At 42.8% G+C, this 22,360-nt stretch overlaps 2 protein-coding genes across 3 annotated transcripts; one reads left to right on the forward strand and one right to left on the reverse strand.

The window, feature by feature from the left end:
- Window positions 1-81: 81 nt before the first annotated feature.
- slc2a10 (solute carrier family 2 member 10) lies at window positions 82-8,912 on the reverse strand. 2 transcript variants are annotated; one of them, XM_069172425.1, is made up of 6 exons: window positions 8,870-8,912; window positions 7,918-7,993; window positions 3,508-4,782; window positions 3,156-3,278; window positions 715-850; window positions 82-623 (listed from the first exon to the last, which is right to left on the reverse strand). In XM_069172425.1, exons 2-6 carry the CDS (start codon window positions 7,988-7,990, stop codon window positions 521-523), a joined length of 1,710 nt encoding a protein of 569 aa, XP_069028526.1. In that variant the 5' UTR covers window positions 7,991-7,993; window positions 8,870-8,912; the 3' UTR covers window positions 82-520. The 2 variants fall into 2 exon arrangements, with proteins under 2 accessions (XP_069028526.1, XP_069028448.1); XM_069172347.1 differs by lacking the exon at window positions 8,870-8,912 and having other exon boundaries at window positions 7,918-8,212.
- Window positions 8,913-13,081: 4,169 nt separating this feature from the next.
- tp53rk (TP53 regulating kinase) lies at window positions 13,082-14,669 on the forward strand. The gene is made up of 2 exons (XM_069151757.1): window positions 13,082-13,476; window positions 14,065-14,669. The coding sequence occupies exons 1-2, from the start codon at window positions 13,146-13,148 to the stop codon at window positions 14,550-14,552; spliced, it is 819 nt and encodes a 272-aa protein (XP_069007858.1). The 5' UTR covers window positions 13,082-13,145; the 3' UTR covers window positions 14,553-14,669.
- Window positions 14,670-22,360: the final 7,691 nt, after the last annotated feature.

Consider the following 22,360-nt stretch of genomic DNA (forward strand, 5'->3'; position numbering starts at 1 on the left):
ATCTGGCTGTTATCTCATGTTCATACAAGACCGCTTGTCCTCATAAACACAATATGCATCACGTTACTTCCACAGGTTACAATTGCACAGTATAAATTAAAAAAAAAAAAATAATAATGCTACAATTTATAGTACAAGTTCAGAGGGATTCCCGATTTCAGGAACTCCGTCGGCCACACGAGGGCGCTCTCGGACGGATTCCCGAACCGCACTCCGATTGACTTCGACGTCACCTGGGGGTGGGGGGGGGGGGGGGGGGGGTCATCTCGCCGGAAAGCCCCGGCGATCGCCGCGCGAGGGAACCCCATCGTTCTTCAAACCGGCTCGGTGTTCCAAAGGATCCACGGCGCCCGGTCACGCCCGTCGAGTTTTACCTGCGACGGCGCAACACTTAACAAATTTTAGTTTCGAGCTGCGTTTCAAAAAAATCAAAACGCAACGATCCGCGAAGCGCTTTTCACTCGCGAGCTCAGTGCGTAGGTGCGCCCTTACTTGGAAACGCTTCCGACGACGAAAACATCTAAAGTAACGCCCCCGCGGCGCCGACTCGACAGTGCACCCTGCGGTACTTGGAAGTATTTCTACCGCCAACGAAGCCGTAGCAATCCCCGCCGCGGCGAAACCTGCAAAACAAGGTCCGGAGACGCACAACTCAGGGTCTCGTGGCGTCAACGCAAATCGCGTGTATCCCGTGAGGCAAAACGCAGATCGTACCCGTCCGCACGCAGCTCCTCGTCTATCTCCTCCAGAGTCTTCCCTTTGGTCTCTGGCAGCAGGAAGTAGAAGAACACTCCAGCCGCGACAGCGGTCAGCCCGTACACGATGAACATCCCCGACAGACCGATCATATCTGTTAAATAAAAAAAAAAAAACACATATCAGCTTGTTATTATTATTATTTATTTTTTTATCTTCATGAGCTTGACAGCATGAATTCATCAATGAATCAGACTGACAAAGCTATTTAATGACCTCAATCATATTTTGTAATACAACATGTGTTTTCTCTACCGTCGACGTTTTTTTTTTTTATGCTGCGTGTTCACTTTTAGGTTCGAGCTTTGGTTAAGAAATCTCCATCACAGCTGCCTTAGTGAAGACGTTCCTTTCTCTAATTCTTCCTATTTTACATTTTCAAAGTTCTCTCTCTTCAGTTAGAAAGAAGTCATGTCAAATTTACTTTCAACAATTTCAGATTTTTATTTTTTTTTTATTTTTATTTTATTCCCCCCCCATGAAATATGGGTTTACATGATTTGCAAATCATCACATTTGGTTTTTATTTACATTTTACACAGCATCCCAACTTTTTGGGGAAATGGGGTTGTGGTAAAGTTCTTACAAAAGAGCCTTACAACATTTTAGAGAGGGACCCAACAATTCAACAATTCCCACAGCTGGAAAGATAAAGCTCCTTATCTTGACAGGAACAATCCCTAAAAGAACCAGGCTCAAAGGTGGGCAGCCATTTGCTCGGCTGGTTCGGGTGAGGGGAAAGTAAGAAAGAAAAAGACCAGCAACACAATAAACTCTTGGGTGGGACCGGTAATCAAAGGCCGGAGACGTGCAGCTGCAGGACAAAGGATACCTCCCAACAACAACAACAACAACAACAAAAGCATTAAACAATGCGAGCGAGGGGAACTTCATAAAGAGAAAACAAACAAACAAAACTACGGGAGAGAGAAGTCAAGTCAATGAAACGTAACGGTGTTATGCATGGAGAAGGAAAGAGAGAGAGGAGAGGAGCTGCATGCTGGGAGGTCTCCCAGCAGCCGAGGCTTATCGCAGCGTAACTAAGGGATGGTTCAGGACTAAAATATAAAAGCCAGCTCTATAAGCTTTGTCAAATAGGAAAGTTTAAGCCTAACCTTAAAAGTAGCGATCGCGTCCGCTTCCCAAACCAAGACAAGGGAGCTGGTTTCACAAGAGAGGGGCCTTAAAGCTGAAGGCTCTACCTCTCTATTCTACTTTTATAAATATAATATAATAAAGTAACTACCTAACCTAACCTACTTTTGGAAACTCTGGGAACCCGGAGCAGGCCAGCAGTCTTAACGGTGGAGTGCTCCGTCCGGGTGAAATGGTTCTCTAAGCTCTTTGAGTGGTGTTAAATGCAGTTGAAAAATCAAAGAGAACATAACTTCCCACGTGGCTGATCCAGATGACAGTAGCCCAATAGTCCCACTTTACAAGACACGGGTGTTTTCGACCAGAAGCGCGACTCTCCCCGTTTGCAGACTCAAAAGGTCGAAGGTCCTGCGAAGAGGCTCAGCCAGTTGGGCTGCACAGACCTGAAGCGCTCTCAGACACACACCGTCAGGCTGCTTTTTTTTTTTTTTTTTTTCCCGCGATGCAGCCTCTTAAGCGCCGCCTTCAGGGTATATCGTTTGTTGTTTCGCTGTGCTGTTCTTTTTTTCCCTCTCCACTCAACCAAACTGGCGGATGGCTGCCAACCTCTGAGTTTGGTTCTGTCAGATGCTTCTTCCTGTTAAGAGGGATTTTTTGTTGTTGTTGTTGTTGTTGTTTTCTCCCCACTTACACTCATGTGGGAAATGTTAAGTTTCTCTCTCTAATGCTGTAAGGTCTTCACCTTACAAAAGTAAAGTGCCCTGAGATGACGTGTTGTGATTTGGCACAGCGTTAATAAACTTTTTTTATTGAATATCTACAGTGGAAAAACCTCTCAATACAGATGGCTGCCAGCACACCTACACCCAGACGGTCAGTTATCGATGGGTATAATGTGATGCGTTTTTTATATAAAAGGCAAATAAGCGACTACTGTATTGAGCAATAACTAAAAAGAGGCTCAGCTTGTTGCTGCGATGTCCTGCTTTTTTGGATCTAAAATGAGGGAATGCGATTATTTGATCCCGAGGCGGTTGATTGACTTATAGACTAAAACAATGTTTGTTTTATTTAAGTTCTTAATCACGCAGTTCCTAATAGGCCTTTTTATATCATGAAAAGCGTAATTAGCAGAACGTCAATATTCATTTATTAATTTTGGAGGCATTTTACTGACGTGCCCCAGCTCCAAAGCCTCGGTGGTGGTACGACTAAATATTGACTAAAATATGACAGCTTTTAACCAGTTTTGTGACGTTTGCTTCCGAGGTTGTTGTGCCATTGAGACCCCCGCTGAAACTCACCAGCAACATCCAAGAAGGTGAAAGTGACCAACAGGTTGGCAGCCCAGTTGAAGCAGTTGGCGAATGCGAACGCCCTTCCTCTGACAGCGGCTGGAAATATCTCGCTCAAGAGAAGCCACGTCACTGGTCACAAAAAAAAAAAAAAAAAAAAGATAAAGCTCTGTTAACCCACAGGGGAAAAAAAAAAAGTGAAGTTGAATAATGGTATCATACTTAAATCTATATTAGTCAACTCGGCATGCTCGTTGCACACAAAAGCACAAAAATATATATTTAGCTCGAAATGCGCGAGTAAAAACAAGTACAGTCTTACTGATCTGTAAAATGATCTATTTTGAGTGAGTATACAAACTTGGTCCAAATCCGACGGAGTATGCAGTGACGACGGCCATCATGCACGCGAGGATGATCCACTTCGTAACGCTGCCGCGGCTGTTCAGAGAAGATTCCGGAGCGGGTTCCGCAGGAATCCGGGCGACTTGATCAAACACTGCATCTTCATCTCGTGCGCCGTTATTAAAAAGTGGGTGGCTCCCATTGAGAGGCGTATCAAAAACGGACCGATTTCCACCGGGTAAATGAGGTAGATCTGTCGCGTTAATATCGTAGTCCCGTGAATGACATGACCCCTCAGAATTGATCAGCAAATGTCCACTGAGGAAACCCATAGTTATCAAACACGTGGCCATAACGAAGCAGCCACTAATAAGCAGAGGCCTCCTGCCCACCCTGTCTGAAAACACCATGGAATACAGAGTGGCGATCACTTTGACCAACCCCAAGCCCACGGACGCCAGCACCGCCGAGGCATCGCTCTGAAAGCCCACCGAGTGGAATATGGTGGAGGCGTAAGAAAGGATGTTCGGCTGGCCTGTGAACTGCTGAAAGAGAACCAAACCCAGACCAATGACGGTCCGAGTCCTCATGTTGTCCCGGCGCCGGAACAGATACAGGCTGTTGCACCCGACCTCCTCGGTGTCTTTGCCGTAGATTACTCTCGAGTCACCCGCGTCTTGGGCTTCAACGGTGCCCGCGGGGTCTCGCTCAGTTTGAAAGCAGTCACCTTGGGAGTTCGGTTTCTCGGCGCTCGCGGGGAGAAACCCGACGGAGACCAGCTGGACCAAAGTCGGCAGCGCAGCTAACCCGAACATCCACTTCCACCCTCTTGCGGAGCCAGAAAAGATATAGTTCATGATGTAAGCCGCCAAGATGCCCACGGTGATCCCCGCCTCGTACAGCGTCACCACGAAGCCCCTGCGGCCGGGGCTCACCATCTCAGACGCAAAGATGCAGCAGGACATGGAGGACGTGCACATGGCGAAACCCACCACGATCCTCCCCACGAACAGGGCGGGGTAAGAGCTGATGAGCATGACGAGGCTGCCGGTCAGGACCAAGATGTTGCTGTGGAGGATGGAGTTCCTGCAGCCGTAACGGTCTATCAAGCAGCCACCCGTGACGGAGGCCAGCAAGGCTCCGATCAACAGAGAGCTGACCAGAGCTTCCTGCTGGACACACGAGAGCCTGAACTCTGCCTTCAGCTGCAGGAAAGCGCCCGAGATGATGCCCAGCTCGTAACCAAAGACCAGGCCGTTCAAAGCTGACACCAACAGGAGGACGGAACAACCTGGAATTGAAAGCAAACATTCGAGACGGTTTATCTGCTGAGATACAAGAGGACACGCGCGCGCACTTACGCACACAAATAAATGCTGTTTTGAATTTATGAATTTCCGCGTGAAAAGTTTCAACTTAACGGAGCTCTCGTCAGAAATCAGTTCCACCATCGGGGGGGGGGGGGGGGGCTCACTGGTCTACACCATCCATCCTACCGTCCATAACCAAAAACTACACCGGTGTCCAAAAAACGAGATACGGGGTGTCATAAAAGTGACCTTTTCCGTCAAAGCGGCTGCGCCACACGGCGAGCTACCCGGATCGCCGACGGTCGCGGCGTCTGGCCGACGGGGGGGGGGGGGGGGGGGGGTTGCGAGGCAGTTTCGCGTTTGTCAGCGTCAACCGTTTAAATGTTTCACCGTCGCAGAATTAAAAACATCTTCAGTGTGCGAATATACTGCAGCAACGCAGGCTGGGGGAAATGAAGGTGCGAGTAAATCAGAGCGTGCGGTGGGAAGGTTTCTAACTTTAAACGGAGCTTGAAAAGGAGAGCGCAAAAAATACTCTGAAGGGATGCCGGGAATTAAACAACAACAACAAAAAAGTTTGGTATCGATGTGCTTCAACCTACATAAGTTTCACTGGCAACTGAAGGCTTAACTCGCACTTGCAATACTGAAGTTCCCTCATCAGAAACCCCTTTATGCCTCGGGTGAAACAGCAGCGTCACGAGCTATTTGGTTTTGTTGGGGTTTTTTTTTGGACTCGTTAACCAGATCGACGCCTAAGGAATACGTTTCTGTTAAGTCGTGGTCCTCGACGCGTGGGAAGTCCGCGGAGGAATCTCCGGTGAGTGGCGAACGTATGTCGCTGGCAGTCAGCCGGTTGCTGGCAGAGACACGGAGGAGGGAAGTCATCACACCGTCGTTCAATTTGGACCGAGGATATCCATCGGGTCGGCACGGTGGTGCAGTGGTTAGCACTGTCGCCTCACAGCAAAAAGGTTCTGGGTTCGAATCCGGTCCTGGGCCTTTCTGTGAGGAGTTCGCATGTTCTCCCTGTGCTTGCGTGGGTTCTCTCCGGGTTCTCCGGCTTCCTCCCATCATCCAAAAACATGCACCTCAGGACTGTGCTGACAGGTCATCATTGTAAATGAGAATTGGTTCTCAATTGATATTACCTGGTTAAATAAAGGTCAAATAAAATCGGGAGGAAAAGAAAATCGGTCCGACGTAAATGTTCATTTGTTGTCGAATTTTATTGTCGGAGCTCGAACTTCCAGAGTGTATCTGTGATTGCGCGGCCGCGTGTGCGAACCGAGTGCTGCGGGGTTGATACGCCAGAACGTGTTTTTTTTGACTGACGTTTTGTTTTTGACGCTCAGCACCAGAATCAAGTGGTCAGATTGGGAAAATAGTTTTTGAGTGTGTTGCTTACTAACTGTGGAAGATCAAATAATGCCCGTCGGGTATAAATTGCAGATCCCACTGAGACCTTGAGTACATGTGTAAACGACGCCATGTGTGAAATATGTTGGCATGTTAATATTGAACACAATGAATAGTATTATATATATATATACATATATATATAAGTGTAGTACTATATTGTGTACTGGTCATTTACTGTTACGCTGGGGATATGGGAGTATGTCGTTGCCATAAATCGAGAGCACACTCTCTCAGTTTGAGAGCGTGATTTCTTGTTTTCACAATCAATTATTGTAATGTTTTTTTCAAATTAGGATAAAACTTAAGTTATTGTATTTGGCCGGAAACATCTTAAAAATTCTTTATCCAACCAAATTACTCGAGAAGATGTTGCCTTAGACTCCAGTAACGCCGTGAGGAAAATTGGATCCTTCAACTCGCACGTAATGCAAGTTACTGGGACTGCTTTATTTCATTTGGGCACTATTAATAAAATAAGGAACATCCTGCTTCAGCATGACTTGGAAAGGTTAATGCGTACAGTTGGTACTTCTGGGCCAAACTACTGTAATTCCTCGTCATCACGATGCTCCAGTTTCTCTTTTAAAAGTCCGCAGCTGATCTAAAATGCGACAACAAGAGTACTAACGGGGATTTAGCCGGGTAGATCATATTTTTCCTGTATGAGCTCGTAGTCGCGGGTTTCCCATAAACTCAAAAAAAAATAGAATTCAAAATTCTTTTGCTGACTTACGAAGGTCTCCGTGTGCAAGCTCAATCTTATCTGCTATCTTATCTAAGCTGCAGAATGGGAAGCAGAGCCTTAAGCTTCCATGCCCCCATTCAAGTGGAACTGGCTTCCAGTTTCGGGATGCAAACACCCTCCCTCCTTTTAAGATTAGGCTTAAAATATTCCTATTTGACAAAGGTTATGGTTAGTACTAGTTCAGGTCATCCCTTTGTAATGCCTCTTTAGGCTTAGGATGCTGGGGGGGGGGGACCTTCAATGATGCACCGAGCACCACTCCTGTCCCTCATTCTTTTATTCTCTATGTATTTATATGCCACCGCTGCGTCTCACTAACTTTATGTCTTCTCTCTCCTGTAGTTTGGTTTATTATTTGTTATCTCACCATTGCAGTATTCTTTCCTCGCATATTCTTTTTCTTTTCGCAGTTACTATTGAGGTTAAAACAACAACAGATTCAGACAACGTTTCGATATTATTTTACATTGGTTTACTGTATCTATCATGTTTGAGTTGATTTCTAAGAAACGATGCCCGTTCGTCAATTTGACTGCTCCTCAGATCAACCTCCGGAGTCTTTGATGGACAGGATCCACTGACTGAAACGCAAATGAGGAAAACAGAAACCAGCATGAAACCTTATGGATTTCAGTATTACAAGTCTGCCATTACGCAGAGAAAACGAACACGCAGTCCACACGTTAAACCCGACAGCGTCATGTTTGCAGCCCTCGATTGTTTCAGGGGCTGGAACAGAAAATATTGGTCATCACCGGCCATGACATTGAAGTATGTGGATCTGCATTGACAAATCATGCTCGTCATCTCTCATGCATCTCATACAAAATCTAATACTTCCCTCACCTCAGAGATCAAATAAACACTTGGCAGGGTAACATTACTTGCAAAACTGCTTTAAAATGGGAAGAAAAGAAAAAAAAAAATCACTCTTTTACAAATAACTTACCCGTTGCTCCTGTTCCGTTACGTGCGCGTTTGGGTCGAGCTGTGCAGGTCTGAATCCGTCTGTGAGAAGGCATCCTCTGTGAAATATGTATGCAAAACATTAAAAAAAAAAGATTAAAGGGACAATTTACAGTTCCCGTTGTGCTCTCTTGGTCTGCCGAGGAAAAGACAAAGGACCTTAAAAGAGCCTGTTGCTGCTCCGTTGCCTTGACGACCCTCTTGTTAATTGCCATGATTTCATCAGGGAGTCCACTTGATGGAGGATCAACAAAATTGATGTTTGTGAGGAAACTTGTCAGCTGGTTTACTCTGCTATTGAGCAGGTTTCCATTTTTTTTTTTTTTTTTTTTTTGTTAGTTGATCAAAGCTTAAAATTCAGGACTGGATTAAACTCCCCCTAAATATATAAACTAATCGAACGTTTTTACTTCAGGTAAATGTACTAATATCTCATTAAGTTGAGTTAATCAAGAAAGCTACTGCTTGCTGTACCCTTTTGATAGTGAACGCTGAATTTAAATGCAACTTTTTATTTTATTTTTTGTCTATCATTGTAAGGGACGGTCATTAACAATCATGGTATTCCAAGTTTGACGTTTTTGTTACACAGTTTGGCTTCCAATTTCAAACCCTGGTCAGATAAAACTAGTGGAAATATTTCCTTTTTGAAAATAGAGACAAATACAGCCTACTTAAAATTGCAGTAACTGTACTAGTTACACTAGTTACACTAGTTACCCCTTTCAAAACCAGCTCTTGGGACGACCGGGTCCTCCGCGCAGCCTTCTTGCGTTGTGGATCAGTTTTTGACCCCGTTATTCATCAGCTCGGACTGTTAGTTAAAACGTGCAGCAAAAGCTTTGCAGTTTTACGTCTCAGGACGTCTGAAGGCGCTTTTGTTCCACTGTAAACTTGGTATATTTTCTGTGACGGGAAGAGAAAAATCCACTCACCGTGAGCAAACAGAGGAGGATGGCACCGAAATGCTCCCCCCCCCCCCCTCTCTAACTTTCTGGCATTTCAGGAAGTCGGAGCTACGTGGCAGCCGTGACAAATTGGTTAAGCGGGACACGTGTCTTGACGGGGTTTTAACGCCAGAGGGCGACAGGAGAGAAATTGGACTCGGGACTGTGTTGCACGGTGGCGCACAAAAAAAAAAACAAGCAGTCCTGTGGTGTAAAACCCATACATATTAAAAATTAATTAATTAATTAAATTTAAAAAAAAAAAAAAAAAAAACACAAAAAACTCCCCAAAAAAACCTGTGGTCCTGAGGTGCAAATCACAAAAAACTAAAATAAAACAACCAGACAAATGAGCGGCCCTGAAGTGCAAATAACAAATAAAAAAAATTGTTTTTAAAAAAAAAAAAATGACAACAAGTAAAACGACTGTATCGATCTGAGGCGTCTGAGGAAGTTGAGTCCAAATGACCAGAACTTGCGGTGCGATGGCACTTGGGTTCTCCAATGCACCCGCTCATGGCGCAAACGAAAACATATAAGGTAGGTGTCTTGGCCCACAACAAACAACACACTCGGTAGTTCCCCACCAACCCTCACTCACCGAATATCACTCCCTGCTGCTTCTTTCTGTTTCCCCCCCCCCCCCCCGTTAATTTGTCACAAACTTTTGACGTGCGCTCTCTGCTAAAGTTTCATGTGCGTAAACACAGTGCCAACAACATTTGGACTACTGCTCACAAAAATGTGTGGAACTCCAAAAAAAAAACTGATGATGATGATCAAGCGACTAAATTTGAACCGGTTACTTATTAGTGGTACGCCTTTCTCCTGCGCCGTGCACGTCACTGTGATCCGCGTGCGCGCGCATAAACAGCAGTCGGAAATTATCCATGCTCTAATATTTGCTTTCGGCACATCTGTTTCCATAATTTTAGGGCTCTTCAGGACTGTTCGTTAATGTTGTTGTGTTTTTTTTTCTTTTGGTATTTGTGTTTTGCAATTCAATTCAATTCAATTTTATTTATATAGCGCCAAATGACAACGCAGGTTATTTCATGGGTCTTAACACATTAAAGTCCTTACAGCAAGACTTTACAATATTATACAGAGAAACCCAACAATTCAACAATTCCCACATAAGCTAGGAGGGGGAAAAAAAACTCCTCTTTAAGGGAGAAAAACCTCCAACAGAGGGAAAGACAAGACTCTTAACAGGAAGAAACCTCCGACAGAACCAGGCTCAGAGGTGGGCGGAGCCATCTGCCTCGACCGGTCGGGGTGAGAGGGAGAGCAGAGAGAGAAAAGGACAGCATGGAGATAGAAGAGAAGAACTGTTGGTGGAGATGACAAGCGCAGGGCAGAGACATGCAGCTCCATGACGGGACATCTGCAAAAGAAAGAACAGAAAATACGCGAGCGAGGGAACTGAATGGAGAGACAACAGATAATAAACAAAAACTATGGGAGAGAAAAAGCATGAAGTGAATGAGATGTAATGGTGAGATATAGAGAGTAAAAGAGTGAGAGGAAAGAAGCTCACATGAGGTCCCCCAGCAGCCTCGGCCTATAACAACATAACTAAAGGTTGGTTAAGGTCCACCTGAGCCAGTCCTAACTATAGGCTTTATCAAAAAGGAACGTTTTGAGTCTAATCTTAAAGCTAGAGAAGGTTTCTGCCTCTCAAACACAAACTGGGAGCTGGTTGGTTCCACAGGAGAGGAGCCTGAAAACTGAAGGCTCTGCCTCTCATTCTACTTCTGTAAACTCTAGGAACCACAAGCAGACCAGCGTACTGAGAGCGAAGTGCTCTGATAGGATTATATGGTTCTATAAGATCTCTAAGATATGATGGAGCCTGGTCATGTAGGGCTTTGCAAGTCATCAAGAGAATTTTAAATTATATTCTTGATTTAACAGGAAGCCAGTGAAGAGAAGCTAAAACTGTAGAAATATGATCTGTCTTGCTAAATCCCGTCAGTACTCTTGCTGCAGCATTTTGGATCAGCTGCAAGGTTTTTAATGAGTAATTTGGACATCCTAACAACAAGGAATTACAATAATCCACCCTAGAAGTAACAAATGCATGAATTAGCTTTTCTGCATCACACTGAGGAAGGATTTTCCTGATTTTATGGATAATATGTAGATGAAAGAAGGCAATTCTGGAGATTTGCTTTATATTTGAGCTGCAGGACAAATCCTCATCAAAGATGACTCCAAGGTTCCTCACAGTCTATCTATCTGAGAATCTGAGACTCTATCTGATAAGTAGGATTTGAACCAGTCTAATGCAGTTCCTTTAATCCTCGTAACATCTTCTAATCTCTGTGATAAAATCATGTGATCAATCGTATCAAAAGCAGCACTGAGGTCCAGAAGAACAAGTACAGAGACGAGTCCATTATCTGAGGCGAAGAAAAGGTCGTTAGTAACCTTCACCAGAGCTGTTTCTGTGCTATGATGAACTCTAAAGCCTGACTGAAAATCTTCAAACAGATCATTCCTTTGTAAATGATCAAAAAGTTGATTTGCAACAACTTTTTCAAGGATTTTAGAAATAAAATGGGTCTGTAGTTTCCTAAAACAGCTGGATCAAGAGTTGGCTTTTTAAGTGAAGGTTTAATTACAGCCACTTTAAAAGCCTGCGGTACATAGCTGGCTACAATAGATCGGTTGATCTGATCTAATATGGAAGTATTAATTAAAGCGAAGACTTCCTTAAAAAGTTTAGTTGGGATGGGATCCAAGAGACAGATAGATGATTCAGATGAGGAAATAATTGCAGTTAACTCAGAGCTCAACAGGAGAGAAATGTTCAAGCTATAAATCCGGTCCCACAGTTGCTTTCAGGGCCGCTGTCCTTAGCAACACATCAGTGACGGTGGCAGGAAGGGTCTGCCTGATTCTTTTCCTAATGGTAATAATTTTATTAGTGAAGAAGTTAATGAAGTCGTTACTGCTGAGAGCTGAAGGAATAGAGGGCTCAACAGAGCTGTGACTCTGTCAGGTTGGCTAAATTGCTGAAAAGAAACCTGGGGTTGTTTTTGTTTTCCCCTATTAGTGATGAATAATATGTCGTCCTGGCCTTACGAAGACCTCTCTTATATGATATTAGACTATCGTTGCAGGCTAAGTGAAATTCTCCTAGATTAGTGGGACGCCATTTCCTTTCCAGCTTTCCCGTTGCCTGCTTAACAGAGAGTAATTGTGAATTGTACCAAGGAGACAACCTCCTCTGGTTCATGACTCTCTTCTTCAGAGGAGCGACATCATCTAGAGTTGTGCACAGAGAGGCTGCAGTGTTTTCTACAAGATGATCCACTTGTGTGGGAATAAAGTCAAAGTAGCTGCCTTCCACTGTTTTGGCACATGGCACTGAAGAACATAAACACGTAACTGCTTCCTTAAACTTGGACACAGCATTATCAGACAAACATCTACTGTCATGGAATTTATTCCTTCATGCTGTGTAGTCCATTATTGTACCTTCAAATGTAATTAAAAAAAGTGGTCCAACAAAAGAGGGTTTTGAGGAAATATGATTACATTCTCAGTTTCAATGCCATATTACAGAACCAGATCGAGGGTGTGGTTACCATTATCATGAAATCTGTTAATCCGCACTTCATATATTAATGTTCACTCGGGTTGTGATGTATTTTTAAAATCATTTTGACGTGTATATAAAAGAAGATGAAATATTGAATGTTCCTTTTGGAAAAGGGGAGGCTAAGAGAGGGAGTACCGGATTTGTGGCAGAAGAAGTGGGACAATGACAACAAAGGAAGACATTACTATAACATTCAGAAGTCCATAAATGTGAAGGCTTTCAAAGGGAAGTATACAAGAGAGGAGGTCATTTTTTTTTCTAGGCTAAGATTCAGTCATACGGGACTAAAGTCAACTCTTTATTTAATGGGGAAAAAAAAAAAAAAATCGCTTCAAATCAGTGCAATATATGTAACGATGCTGAAGATGTGGAGCACGTTGTCCTAAAGTGTAGCAGATACAATCTAGAAAGGGACACTTCGAAGGAGAAGATTTGAAAATTGGGACGGAGATGGAGTTTGGAAGGAATTCTTGCGTGAAGAATGGCGTTGCTGCAGAGCACTAGTCCGTTTTCTTAAAGAAACGGTATTAGGCCGTAAGGATTTACGTAATTTTAGTTTTGTTTCGTTTTAATTATTATTATCGTTATTATCATTTAAAACACTTATAAAACGACCACCCTGAAACTACACACTCCGGGTCGGTAGGTGGCGGTATGAACCGTGGTTGCGATCCGCCAACCAAATCAGAAAAGAAGAACAACAACTACTACAAGAAGAAGAAGAAGAAGGAGAAGAAGAAGAAGAAGAAGAAGGAAGTAAACATGGCCGAAGTGAAGAGCGCGGCGGTTCCAGAATTCCTCCGTAAAGCTGAGTTAATAAAACAAGGAGCAGAGGCCCGGCTGTTCCGGGCGGAGTTTCTGAAAAAGGCAACAATAATTAAAGAAAGGTTCCCGAAACGCTACAGACACCCTGTGCTGGACGAAAAGCTGACGCACCGCAGGACGGTGCAGGAGGTGCGATCCATCCAGCGCTGCCGGAGAGCAGGCAAGTTACACCGCCGCCCGACACCAGTCGTCTGGATCTGATTTTTTTTTTTTAATTATTATTGAGAGCTGTGTGGGTTTTATCAGGAACACAAGAAATATAACTTATACTGGGGGTTAAACGTCTCCCATCTTTACCTCTGACAGACACACTGCAGTTTATTTTGAATCAACGCCGCGCACATGGTCCTGCTGCTGCCACACATAGTGACGAGAGCAGCTGCACATGAATCCGCCACTGAAAAGCCCTACATTTTCTTTTGTTCGGGTTTGTTCAACATTGCAGTACCGCAGGAAAGTACTTATCCTTTTTTTTTTTTTGAAAATTGAACTGTGGATTTTTGAGATGTTTTTAAAGATTTCGTAGAAAACACGAGGCTCAGTGCTGAGTGAGAGAAAAACTTCTCTGGTTTGGTGGATTCGTGGAAATTTTTTTTGGGACATATTTTCTTCTATACGAGGTGCCAAATCTTTAAATACTCGACTTTTCATTGTCTTACTGGCTTGATACGTTTCATAATGAAGCTTCCTTGCATATCTTTACAGCCCGCATACAGTTTGTTAAATTCCGACTTTCTCTTCTCCTCAGGCATATCTGCCCCCGTTGTCTACTTTGTGGACTACAACTCCCACTGTATTTTCCTGGAGGAAATCGTGGGCTCCTCAACTGTGCGTGACCAAATTGCATCCAGTCAGCAGCGTGACACCTATAACGTGCGGGAGTTGCAGCAGCTGGCCGAGCGGATGGGCCAGATCCTGGCCAAAATGCACGATGAAGACGTCATCCACGGAGACCTGACCACTTCTAACATGCTGCTGCGACACGGCACAAAGGACGGAGAGTTCGACTTGGTCCTCATCGATTTCGGACTAAGCTACATCTCGGCTCTGCCGGAGGACAAGGGGGTGGACTTGTATGTGCTGGAGAAGGCTTTCCTCAGTACCCACCCCAACACAGAAGCGCTGTTTGAGAAGCTGCTGAAAAGCTACGCTGCATCATCCAAGAAGTCTCCGGCCGTCATTAAAAAGCTCGATGAAATTCGGTTGAGAGGGAGGAAGAGGTCCATGGTGGGATAAACATCTGGGATCTATGTTTCTGAAAACGCTAAAATTATGATGCTTTTATTGTGCACAAAAGACTTCTACGTAAAATAACACGAAATAAAAAACGTGTTTTGATATTAAATCATTAAAGTTGTTTTTTGGTTTTTTTTGAATGAATGATGCTTCATTTTAGAGCAGTTTCATTTGTCAAAGAAAATATCAAAAGCAAAATTTGCCCTATGAAGCTAAAAGTTAAGAGCAGAATTTAAGTTTTGGATGGCTGTTTTTACTTCTGCCATTGAACGGAGTCAAACGTTTTATAATTCATCAGAAATATATCATTTCAGAAAAAATGATGTATTTGTAGGGACAACAAAAAGGTAAAAAAGAAACGCCCACCACAGTAGAGCTAGTGTAGCGTTGCCTAAGATAGCCCTTTTTAGAGCTAATTATAGATATTTTCAGACCTATGTTCTCTAAATCAATTTATTTATTGTCCAACATCTGAGGAATTGAATTGGTTATACCTTATAAACAAGGCAGATGCTACATCTAATCACAACGGAAAAAACAAGCAAAGATTTTTGCTAAAAGTAAACTAACCAAGCTTACCTGTCTTTTAGATCGTCCTGACATAGAAGCCAATGACCAACTGACGCCTCCGCTACTTGCTGACAAATGCAGAAAGGGGACTTGCAAAACGTTTCGTTTTAATATTGCCAGAAAACCAGACTGTAAGAGACAACAAAGACCATCTTCAAGTGTCTACACTAAATCAAACACAAAACAGTGCGTGAACGGTTGGTTGTTGTAGATAAGATGTTGGATGCAGGTGAAATGAATTCCTAATATATAAATTAAAACTACAATTACCAATCTCTATGCATGTCATGTTCTCTCTCTGCTCTCCCCTCTTCCTGTTAAAAGGGAGTTTGTCCTTCCCTCTGTCGGAAGTTTTTTCTCCCTTAAAGGTGATTATTTTTTATTTTATTTTTATTTTTTTTCCTGGCCTGGAAGGATAGTTTAATAACATCGGAAAGCTTTCCATAATGCCAGAACTGCTTGTTAGTCATCATTAACAGAGGAAAACAAGAACAACCCCAGGTTTCTTTTCAGCACTGTAGCCAGGCTGGCAAAGAGTCACAGCTCTGTTGAGCCCTCTATTCCTTCAGCTCTCAGCAGTAATGACTTCATGGAGTTTTTTCCTAAAAAAAAAAAATTCTTAACACTTTGGGAAAAACATCGGGCATACTCTTCCTGCCACTGTCACGGATGTGTTGTCAAGTACAGCAGCCCAAGAATTAATGGACATTTCTCTCCTGTTGAGCTCTCTAAACTAATTGCAATAATTACTTTATTTAAATCATCAACCTGTCTCTTAGATCCCATCCCAACAAGGCTGCTCAATTTATATCTTTCCCTTAATTAGTACTTCCATATTAGATAAGATCAATGCATTTCTCTCAACCGGCTATGTACCGCAGGGTTTTAAAGTTGCTGCAATTCAACCTTTACTTAAGCCTACTCTTGATCCAGCTGTTTTAGAAAACTCCAGAATGATTTCCAACTGACCCTTTCTTTCTAAAATCCTTGAAAAAGGAAAAATGGTCTGTTTGAAGGTTTTCAGTGAGGATTTAGAGTTCATCATAGTTCAGAAACAGCACTGGTGAAAGTTACAAACCAATTTTCTTATAGCCTCAAATAATGGACTCGTCTCTGTACTTGTTCTTCTGGACCTCAGTGCTGCATTCGATACAATTGATAACAAGATTTTATGACAGCGTTTGGAATATGTTACGAGGATCAAAGGAATTGCATTAAACTGGTTCAAATGATATCTATCAGATATATTTCGATTGGTACATGTCAACAATGACTCCTCCAGGCAAATTAGTTAATTATGGAGTTCCACAAGGTTCAGCGTTAGGCCCAATACGTTTCACTTTATACATGCAATATCGCAATATCACCAGAAAAACACTGCATAAACTTGAATTGTTATGCTGCATGCAAACAGCTATATCTTTCCATTAAACCAGACCATAGAAATCAGCCAGTTAAATTTCCAACATTGTCTAAAAGACATAAAGGCCTGGATGACCTACAATTTTTACATCTAAACTGACAAAACAGAAGTTATTGTACTTGGCCCTAAACACTTCAGAATTTTCTTCTCCAATCACGTTACTCTAGATGACGTTGTCTTGGCCTCCAGCACCACTGTGAGGAACCTTGGAGTCATCTTTGATGAGGATTTGTCCTTTAGCTCACATATAAAGGAAGTTTCCAGAACTGCCTTCTTTCATCTACGTATTGTTAATAAAATCAGGAAAATCTTGCCTGAGCGTGATGCAGAAAAGCAAATTCATGCTTTTGTTAATTCTAGGCTAGATTATTGTAATTCATTTTTGTTGGGATGTCCAAATTACTCATTTAAAAACCTTGCAGCTGATCCAAAATGCTGCAGCAAGAGTACCAATGGGATTTAACAAGACAGATCATATTTCTCCTGTTTTAGCTTCTCTTCACTGGCTTCCCGTTAAATCAAGAATAGAATTTAAAATGTTCCTGCTGATTGACAAAGCTCTTTATGACCATGCTCTTATCTTATTTCAAAGAGCATATTGAACCATATCATTCGAATCAGACTGCTGGCTTGCGTGTGGTTGCTAAAAGTAGAATGGGAGGCAGAGCCTTCAGTTTTCAGGCTCCTCTCCTGTGGAACCAACCAGCTCCCAGTTTGTGTTTGAGGGGCAGACAAACTCTCTAGCTTTAAGGTTAGATGTAAAACTTTCCTTTTTGATAAAGCTTATAGTTAAGGCTGGCTCAGGTGGCCCTGAACCATCCCTTAGTTATGCTGTTATAGGCCTGGGCAGCTGGGAAACCTCTCGTGAGGCACTGAGCACCGTTCCTCTCTCTCTTTCACTGTCTATGCTCCTATATGGCACCATTACATCTCATAAACTTCATGCATTCTCTCTCCCATAGGTTTTGCTTTTTGTTTTTGTTTCCTCGGTTGCGTAGTTTCTGTGCTTTTTTTTGCAGATATCCCCGGCCATGGAGCTGCATGTCTCTGGTCTGCGATTGCTGGCCCCACCAACAGTTCATTGTCTTAGACCTCTATGCTGTTCTGTTCTCTCTTTGCTCTCCCCTCACCCCAACCGGTCGAGGCAGATGGCCAGCCACTGAGCCTGAGCCTGGTTCTGTCGGAGGTTTCTTCCTGTTAAAAGGGAGTTTTTCCTTCCCACTTGCAGAGGTTTTTCTTCTTGTTAAAGGGAATCTTTTCCTCACAGCCGCTCATGTAGGAATTGTTTAATTGTAGGTTCACTCTGTATAATGTTGTAAAGTTCTGTTGTGAGGACTTTACTATGTTAAGTGCCCTGAAATAACATGTTGTGTTGTGATTTGGCGCTATATAAATACATTTGTATTAAATCGAATTGAAATGAGTTGAGAATGGAATTGCTGTCCGTCACTGTCTTTGGGTAAGTGATAGGTTGTTGAATATCCTGCAACTACCCATGCCTCCCCCACCATCAATCGCCTACCAGCCTGCCTCCTTACCCTCCATCCCCCTTCGAAGCCAGTCCTCACAGCTCCCCTCTACTTTCTAAAGACAAGTTGGTTCTCAGAGCAGCTTTGTGTGTGTGTGTGTGTGTGTGTGTGTGTGTGTGTGTGTGTGTGTGTGTGTGTGTGTGTGTGTGTGTGTGTGTGTGTGTGTGTGCAAAATTTTGAGATGAATGGCTTAGTGTTTTTCACAGGGCCATGAATACAGTGTGTTGCCCCTGACAGACAGGCAGGCTCTTTCACACTCTGCTTTTCCACTTTTCCTACCCGCTTGTCTGTCAACTTGCTATGAATACAGGCTTGTGTTCAGAAACATACACCCAAATCCACACAAACAGCCACACAGATCAAGGGGTCCCCTTAGAGTCTCTGGACCTAACGGTAGGCCTACTTTAGCATTAAAAAAAAAAAAAAAAGAGAGTACCTCTTTTTTACTTACAACATGTAAGAATGTACCATACTTACATCTTCTAATTTATCTCCACTCTGTTCAATGTGTAGAGTGTGCAGTTCTTTGTCCTGTTTTTTGTCTAAAGGATTTGATTGTATTTTTACTCCACCTGTGTTAGGGTTTTTTCTGTTACACCAAAACACAAATGTAAAAAGTAAAAAAAAAAAAAGTATCTTTACAACTTCCATGTGTTACAGGTCCCAGGAATGGTACCGCAGCAACAAAAATGAATATCCTTTACGCAGGTAAAGTTCAGCAGCAATGAAGACACGAGGCATTCAGTTCTTCTTTCAGATTGCATCTTATTCTTAACTTCAAAACAACATTCAACATAATCATCACTGTGTGTGTTGCAGCAGTCTCTTTTACGGTCTCCTACTGTCTCTGAAATGTACAAGTGTCAAAAAGTCTGGTTATCTTACAATTCTTGACAAAAATGCATCCATCGCAACTAGCACAATATATATTCGGTGTACTTCTCACAGTATTGCACTATAAGCAACATAAAGTACACTTAATCACCTGTACACGAGTGATTTAGGGCAACTGTAAAGATACAGTGCAATTTACACCAATTATCAACTGTGTTTCTAACAAGCTATATTAAACTGTCTGAAAATAGATTTGACCTTGACACTTCCGATGGACCTGCATATCACATATAAATACAAAACAAGTTCACTAAAGAACATTTAAACAGCAGCATGTGCAGCTTCAAAACTCTATAAACTGTCATTGACCATTAACTAATGTTTCATTTTCTATTTATCCCTGTTCTGAAACTCAAGGCACTGAAACATATTAACACTTTATGTAACTAACAGCAGTGTGAGAGCCCAAATAATTACTGCGTGTGAAAGTCGATAACATTAGCGACATCCCTGCAAGCCAATATTCAGGTACAAACACCCCGCGTGAACCGCATGATTCCTCCTGAGGTGCTGCAATTCTTTACTGTCCCTCTGTATGTTATATGTTTAGATTACATTCTGTAATTATTACTTAAATTACTACTTAAATCCCTAAAATCATGTTCTACATATTAAATCATTCAAAATAAACCATGACAAATGAAATCATAAATTAACATAAATGTGGTCACCTTTTTTTTTGGGTGTGCCACACATGCATGTTGAGCAACTTTCCTGTGGATATTAATCATTTTGATCTGATTCTGATTTCAATATAAGAACAATTTATATAGAAGGCCAATCTAGAAAAACTGCTATGTACTGGATTAAATGTTGTGTTAGTACTGTACATGTTCAATATTTACAGACATGAGACAAATGAAAGGAAACATGCGGAAACATAACAAATGCAGAGGTAGTTATACAGTAAATGACACCACTATCATCAGTAATGGAGGAATTACACAGATCCTTTAACTGCCAATACCACACTGTAAAAATACTGCTTTCCAAGTAAAAGTGATGCACTAAAAATAAGCAAGAAAATGCTTAAAGTATTAAAAATAAATGTATTTATTACAGAATGATAATTGCAAATGTACCCTGTGACAATTATACTAAATCATGAGATTATTATTACCTGTGTAGTCATGTGAAACAGCTTAATTTGTGGCGCTAAATTTAACTATTCTGTATATAAGATAAGACAAACCTTTACTGATCCCCTGTCGGGAAATTCTGTTGTTTTAGCAGCTTACAGCAATAAATAAAACAGTTAGATAAGAACAGTCAATATATAAAAGATATGACTGCAATTAATAATTAATATAATTATTGACTGACCTTCTGAATTTATTGATCTTTTGGTTTGTGAAAATCCCAAAATTAGAGAGAAATGCTGGCACCCAGTGATCCCTTCATAATCCTTGTTTAGTCCAACAGACAGATCAAACCTTAAATTACTTTAAAATTCATCAACTGACTAATATAATTAAACATAAAAGCAGCAAATCCACAAATTTAGGAGGAAGAAACCATGAAAATGTTATAAAGTACCTAATTGAAAATGGTAATTGGACTGCTCTTACATAGCACTATTTTTCCTGAGGGATTTACAACGTGCTTTCCAATCGTTTCCTTTCAATTCTTCTGGCAAAGCATCCGGTGCCTCAGAAAGGCAAATTAGGGTTTATCCCAGCCTCCTCTCACTAAGGGAGCAGAATTTCTAACTTGTCCTGGCGATATTGTTGGGTGGTGGATGGAGCATTTTGAAGAACTTATGAACTCAACCAACATGTCCTCTGACGACAAGGCCGAGTTTAAAGACATAGAGGGAGGCTCTATATCTCTGGCAGAGGTCTTTGAGGAAGTTGGGAAGTCAACCAAGACAGCCTCGTGATTTCTTCAGCTTCTCAGTGCAGATCCCATCCACTCCCAGCGCCTTGCCCAATGAGAAGCTGAAGAAATTATGGGGCTTGGTTGATAGTAGTGGAGTAAAAGCACAATATTTGTTTGTACATTGTAATAGAGTCAAAGTATAAAGCATCATGAAAAAAATGGTGCCACAAATTTGTGATGAAGTACAGCAGAGGAAATGAACGGAGTGACATTCCACCACTGACCATAATTAGATAAGGAAAAATCTTTTGGAAAAATGCTGGTCCTCCCTCGATTAAACGCTTTGAGAATCAGTACCAAAAGGAGCACTAAGGCTGATCTGGAGGCTCAGGACGGAACTACCTCACTAACAAAAGTTGACGGCTTCCCGTCTCGATCATTTTCAATGTTGGGAGGCTGTGGCTCAGACGGTAGAGCGGGTTACACACTAATCGGAAGGTTGGTGGTTCAATCCCCAGCTCCTCCTGTCCACATGCCTAAGTGTCCTTGAGCAAGACACTGAACCCTAAGTTGCTCCCGATGGTGTACCGTCGGTGTGTGAATGTGCTCTTGATGCCGTGCTCTGTCTCATTAGTGTGTGAATGGGAAAACCATGTTAAAGCGCTTTGAGACCGAAAGGTGATGAAGCGCCATACAAGTACAGACCATTTAACATGTTACCTGGTTCCGGATTTGATGAAAATCTGAAACTTGTTATTTTTTCCTTCTCATTTGTAACATCTGCTTGTATATACAAGTGGCTAGCACATGGAGGGCTGTGCGGCCCTCCAAAGAAATGTCTCCCCAGACCATCGCTGACCCACCGCCAAACCGGTCACGCTGGAGGATGTTGCAGGCAGCAGAACGTTCTCCACGGCGTCTCCAGACTCTGTCACGTCTGTCACACGTGCTCAGCGTGAACCTGCTCTCATCCGTGAAGAGCACAGGGCGCCGATGGCGAAGCTGCCAATCTTGGTGTTCTCTGGCAAATGCCAATCGCCCTGCACGGTGTTGGGCTGTAAACACAGGCCCCACTTGTGGACGTCGGGCCCTCGTACCACCCTCATGGAGTCTGTTTCTGACAGTTTGAGCAGAAACATGCACATTAGTGGCCTGCTGGAGGTCATTTTGTAGGGCTCTGGCAGTGCACCTCCTGTTCCTCCTTGCACAAAGGAGCAGATAGCGGTCCTGCTGCTGGGTTGTTGTCCTCCTACGGCCCCCTCCGTGTCTCCTGGTGTACCGGCCTGTCTCCTGGTATCTCCTCTGTGCTCTTGACACTGTGCTGACAGACACAGCAAACCTTCTTGCCACAGCGTGCGTTGATGTGCCATCCTGGATGAGCTGCACTACCTGAGCAGCTTCTGTGGGTTGTAGACACCGCCTCATGCTACCTGTAGTGGTGAGAGCACTGGCAAAATGCAAAAGTGACCAAAAATCATCCAGAAAGGATGAGGACAGAGAAATGGTCTGTGGTCACCACCTGCAGAACCATTCCTTTACAGGGGTTGTCTTGATAATTGCCTCATTTCCACCTG

The sequence above is a fragment of the Embiotoca jacksoni genome, unplaced genomic scaffold (assembly GCF_022577435.1).
Source record: "Embiotoca jacksoni isolate LCO1_2020_lvr unplaced genomic scaffold, fEmbJac1.0.p SCAF_1, whole genome shotgun sequence".
NCBI classification, from domain to species: Eukaryota; Metazoa; Chordata; class Actinopteri; family Embiotocidae; genus Embiotoca; species Embiotoca jacksoni.

Coding starts and splice junctions, on each gene's coding strand:
- tp53rk (XM_069151757.1), top strand. CDS start 13,146: ATGAACCGTGGTTGCGATCCGCCAACCAAATCAGAAAAGAAGAACAAC. Junction 13,477..14,064: donor CCAGCGCTGCCGGAGAGCAG/GCAAGTTACACC, acceptor TCTTCTCCTCAG/GCATATCTGCCCCCGTTGTC.
- slc2a10 (XM_069172347.1), bottom strand. CDS start 8,149: ATGGCAATTAACAAGAGGGTCGTCAAGGCAACGGAGCAGCAACAGGCT. Junction 3,279..3,507: donor CTCCGTCGGATTTGGACCAA/GTTTGTATACTC, acceptor TTTTGTGACCAG/TGACGTGGCTTCTCTTGAGC. Junction 624..714: donor GAGGAGCTGCGTGCGGACGG/GTACGATCTGCG, acceptor CTTGTTTTGCAG/GTTTCGCCGCGGCGGGGATT.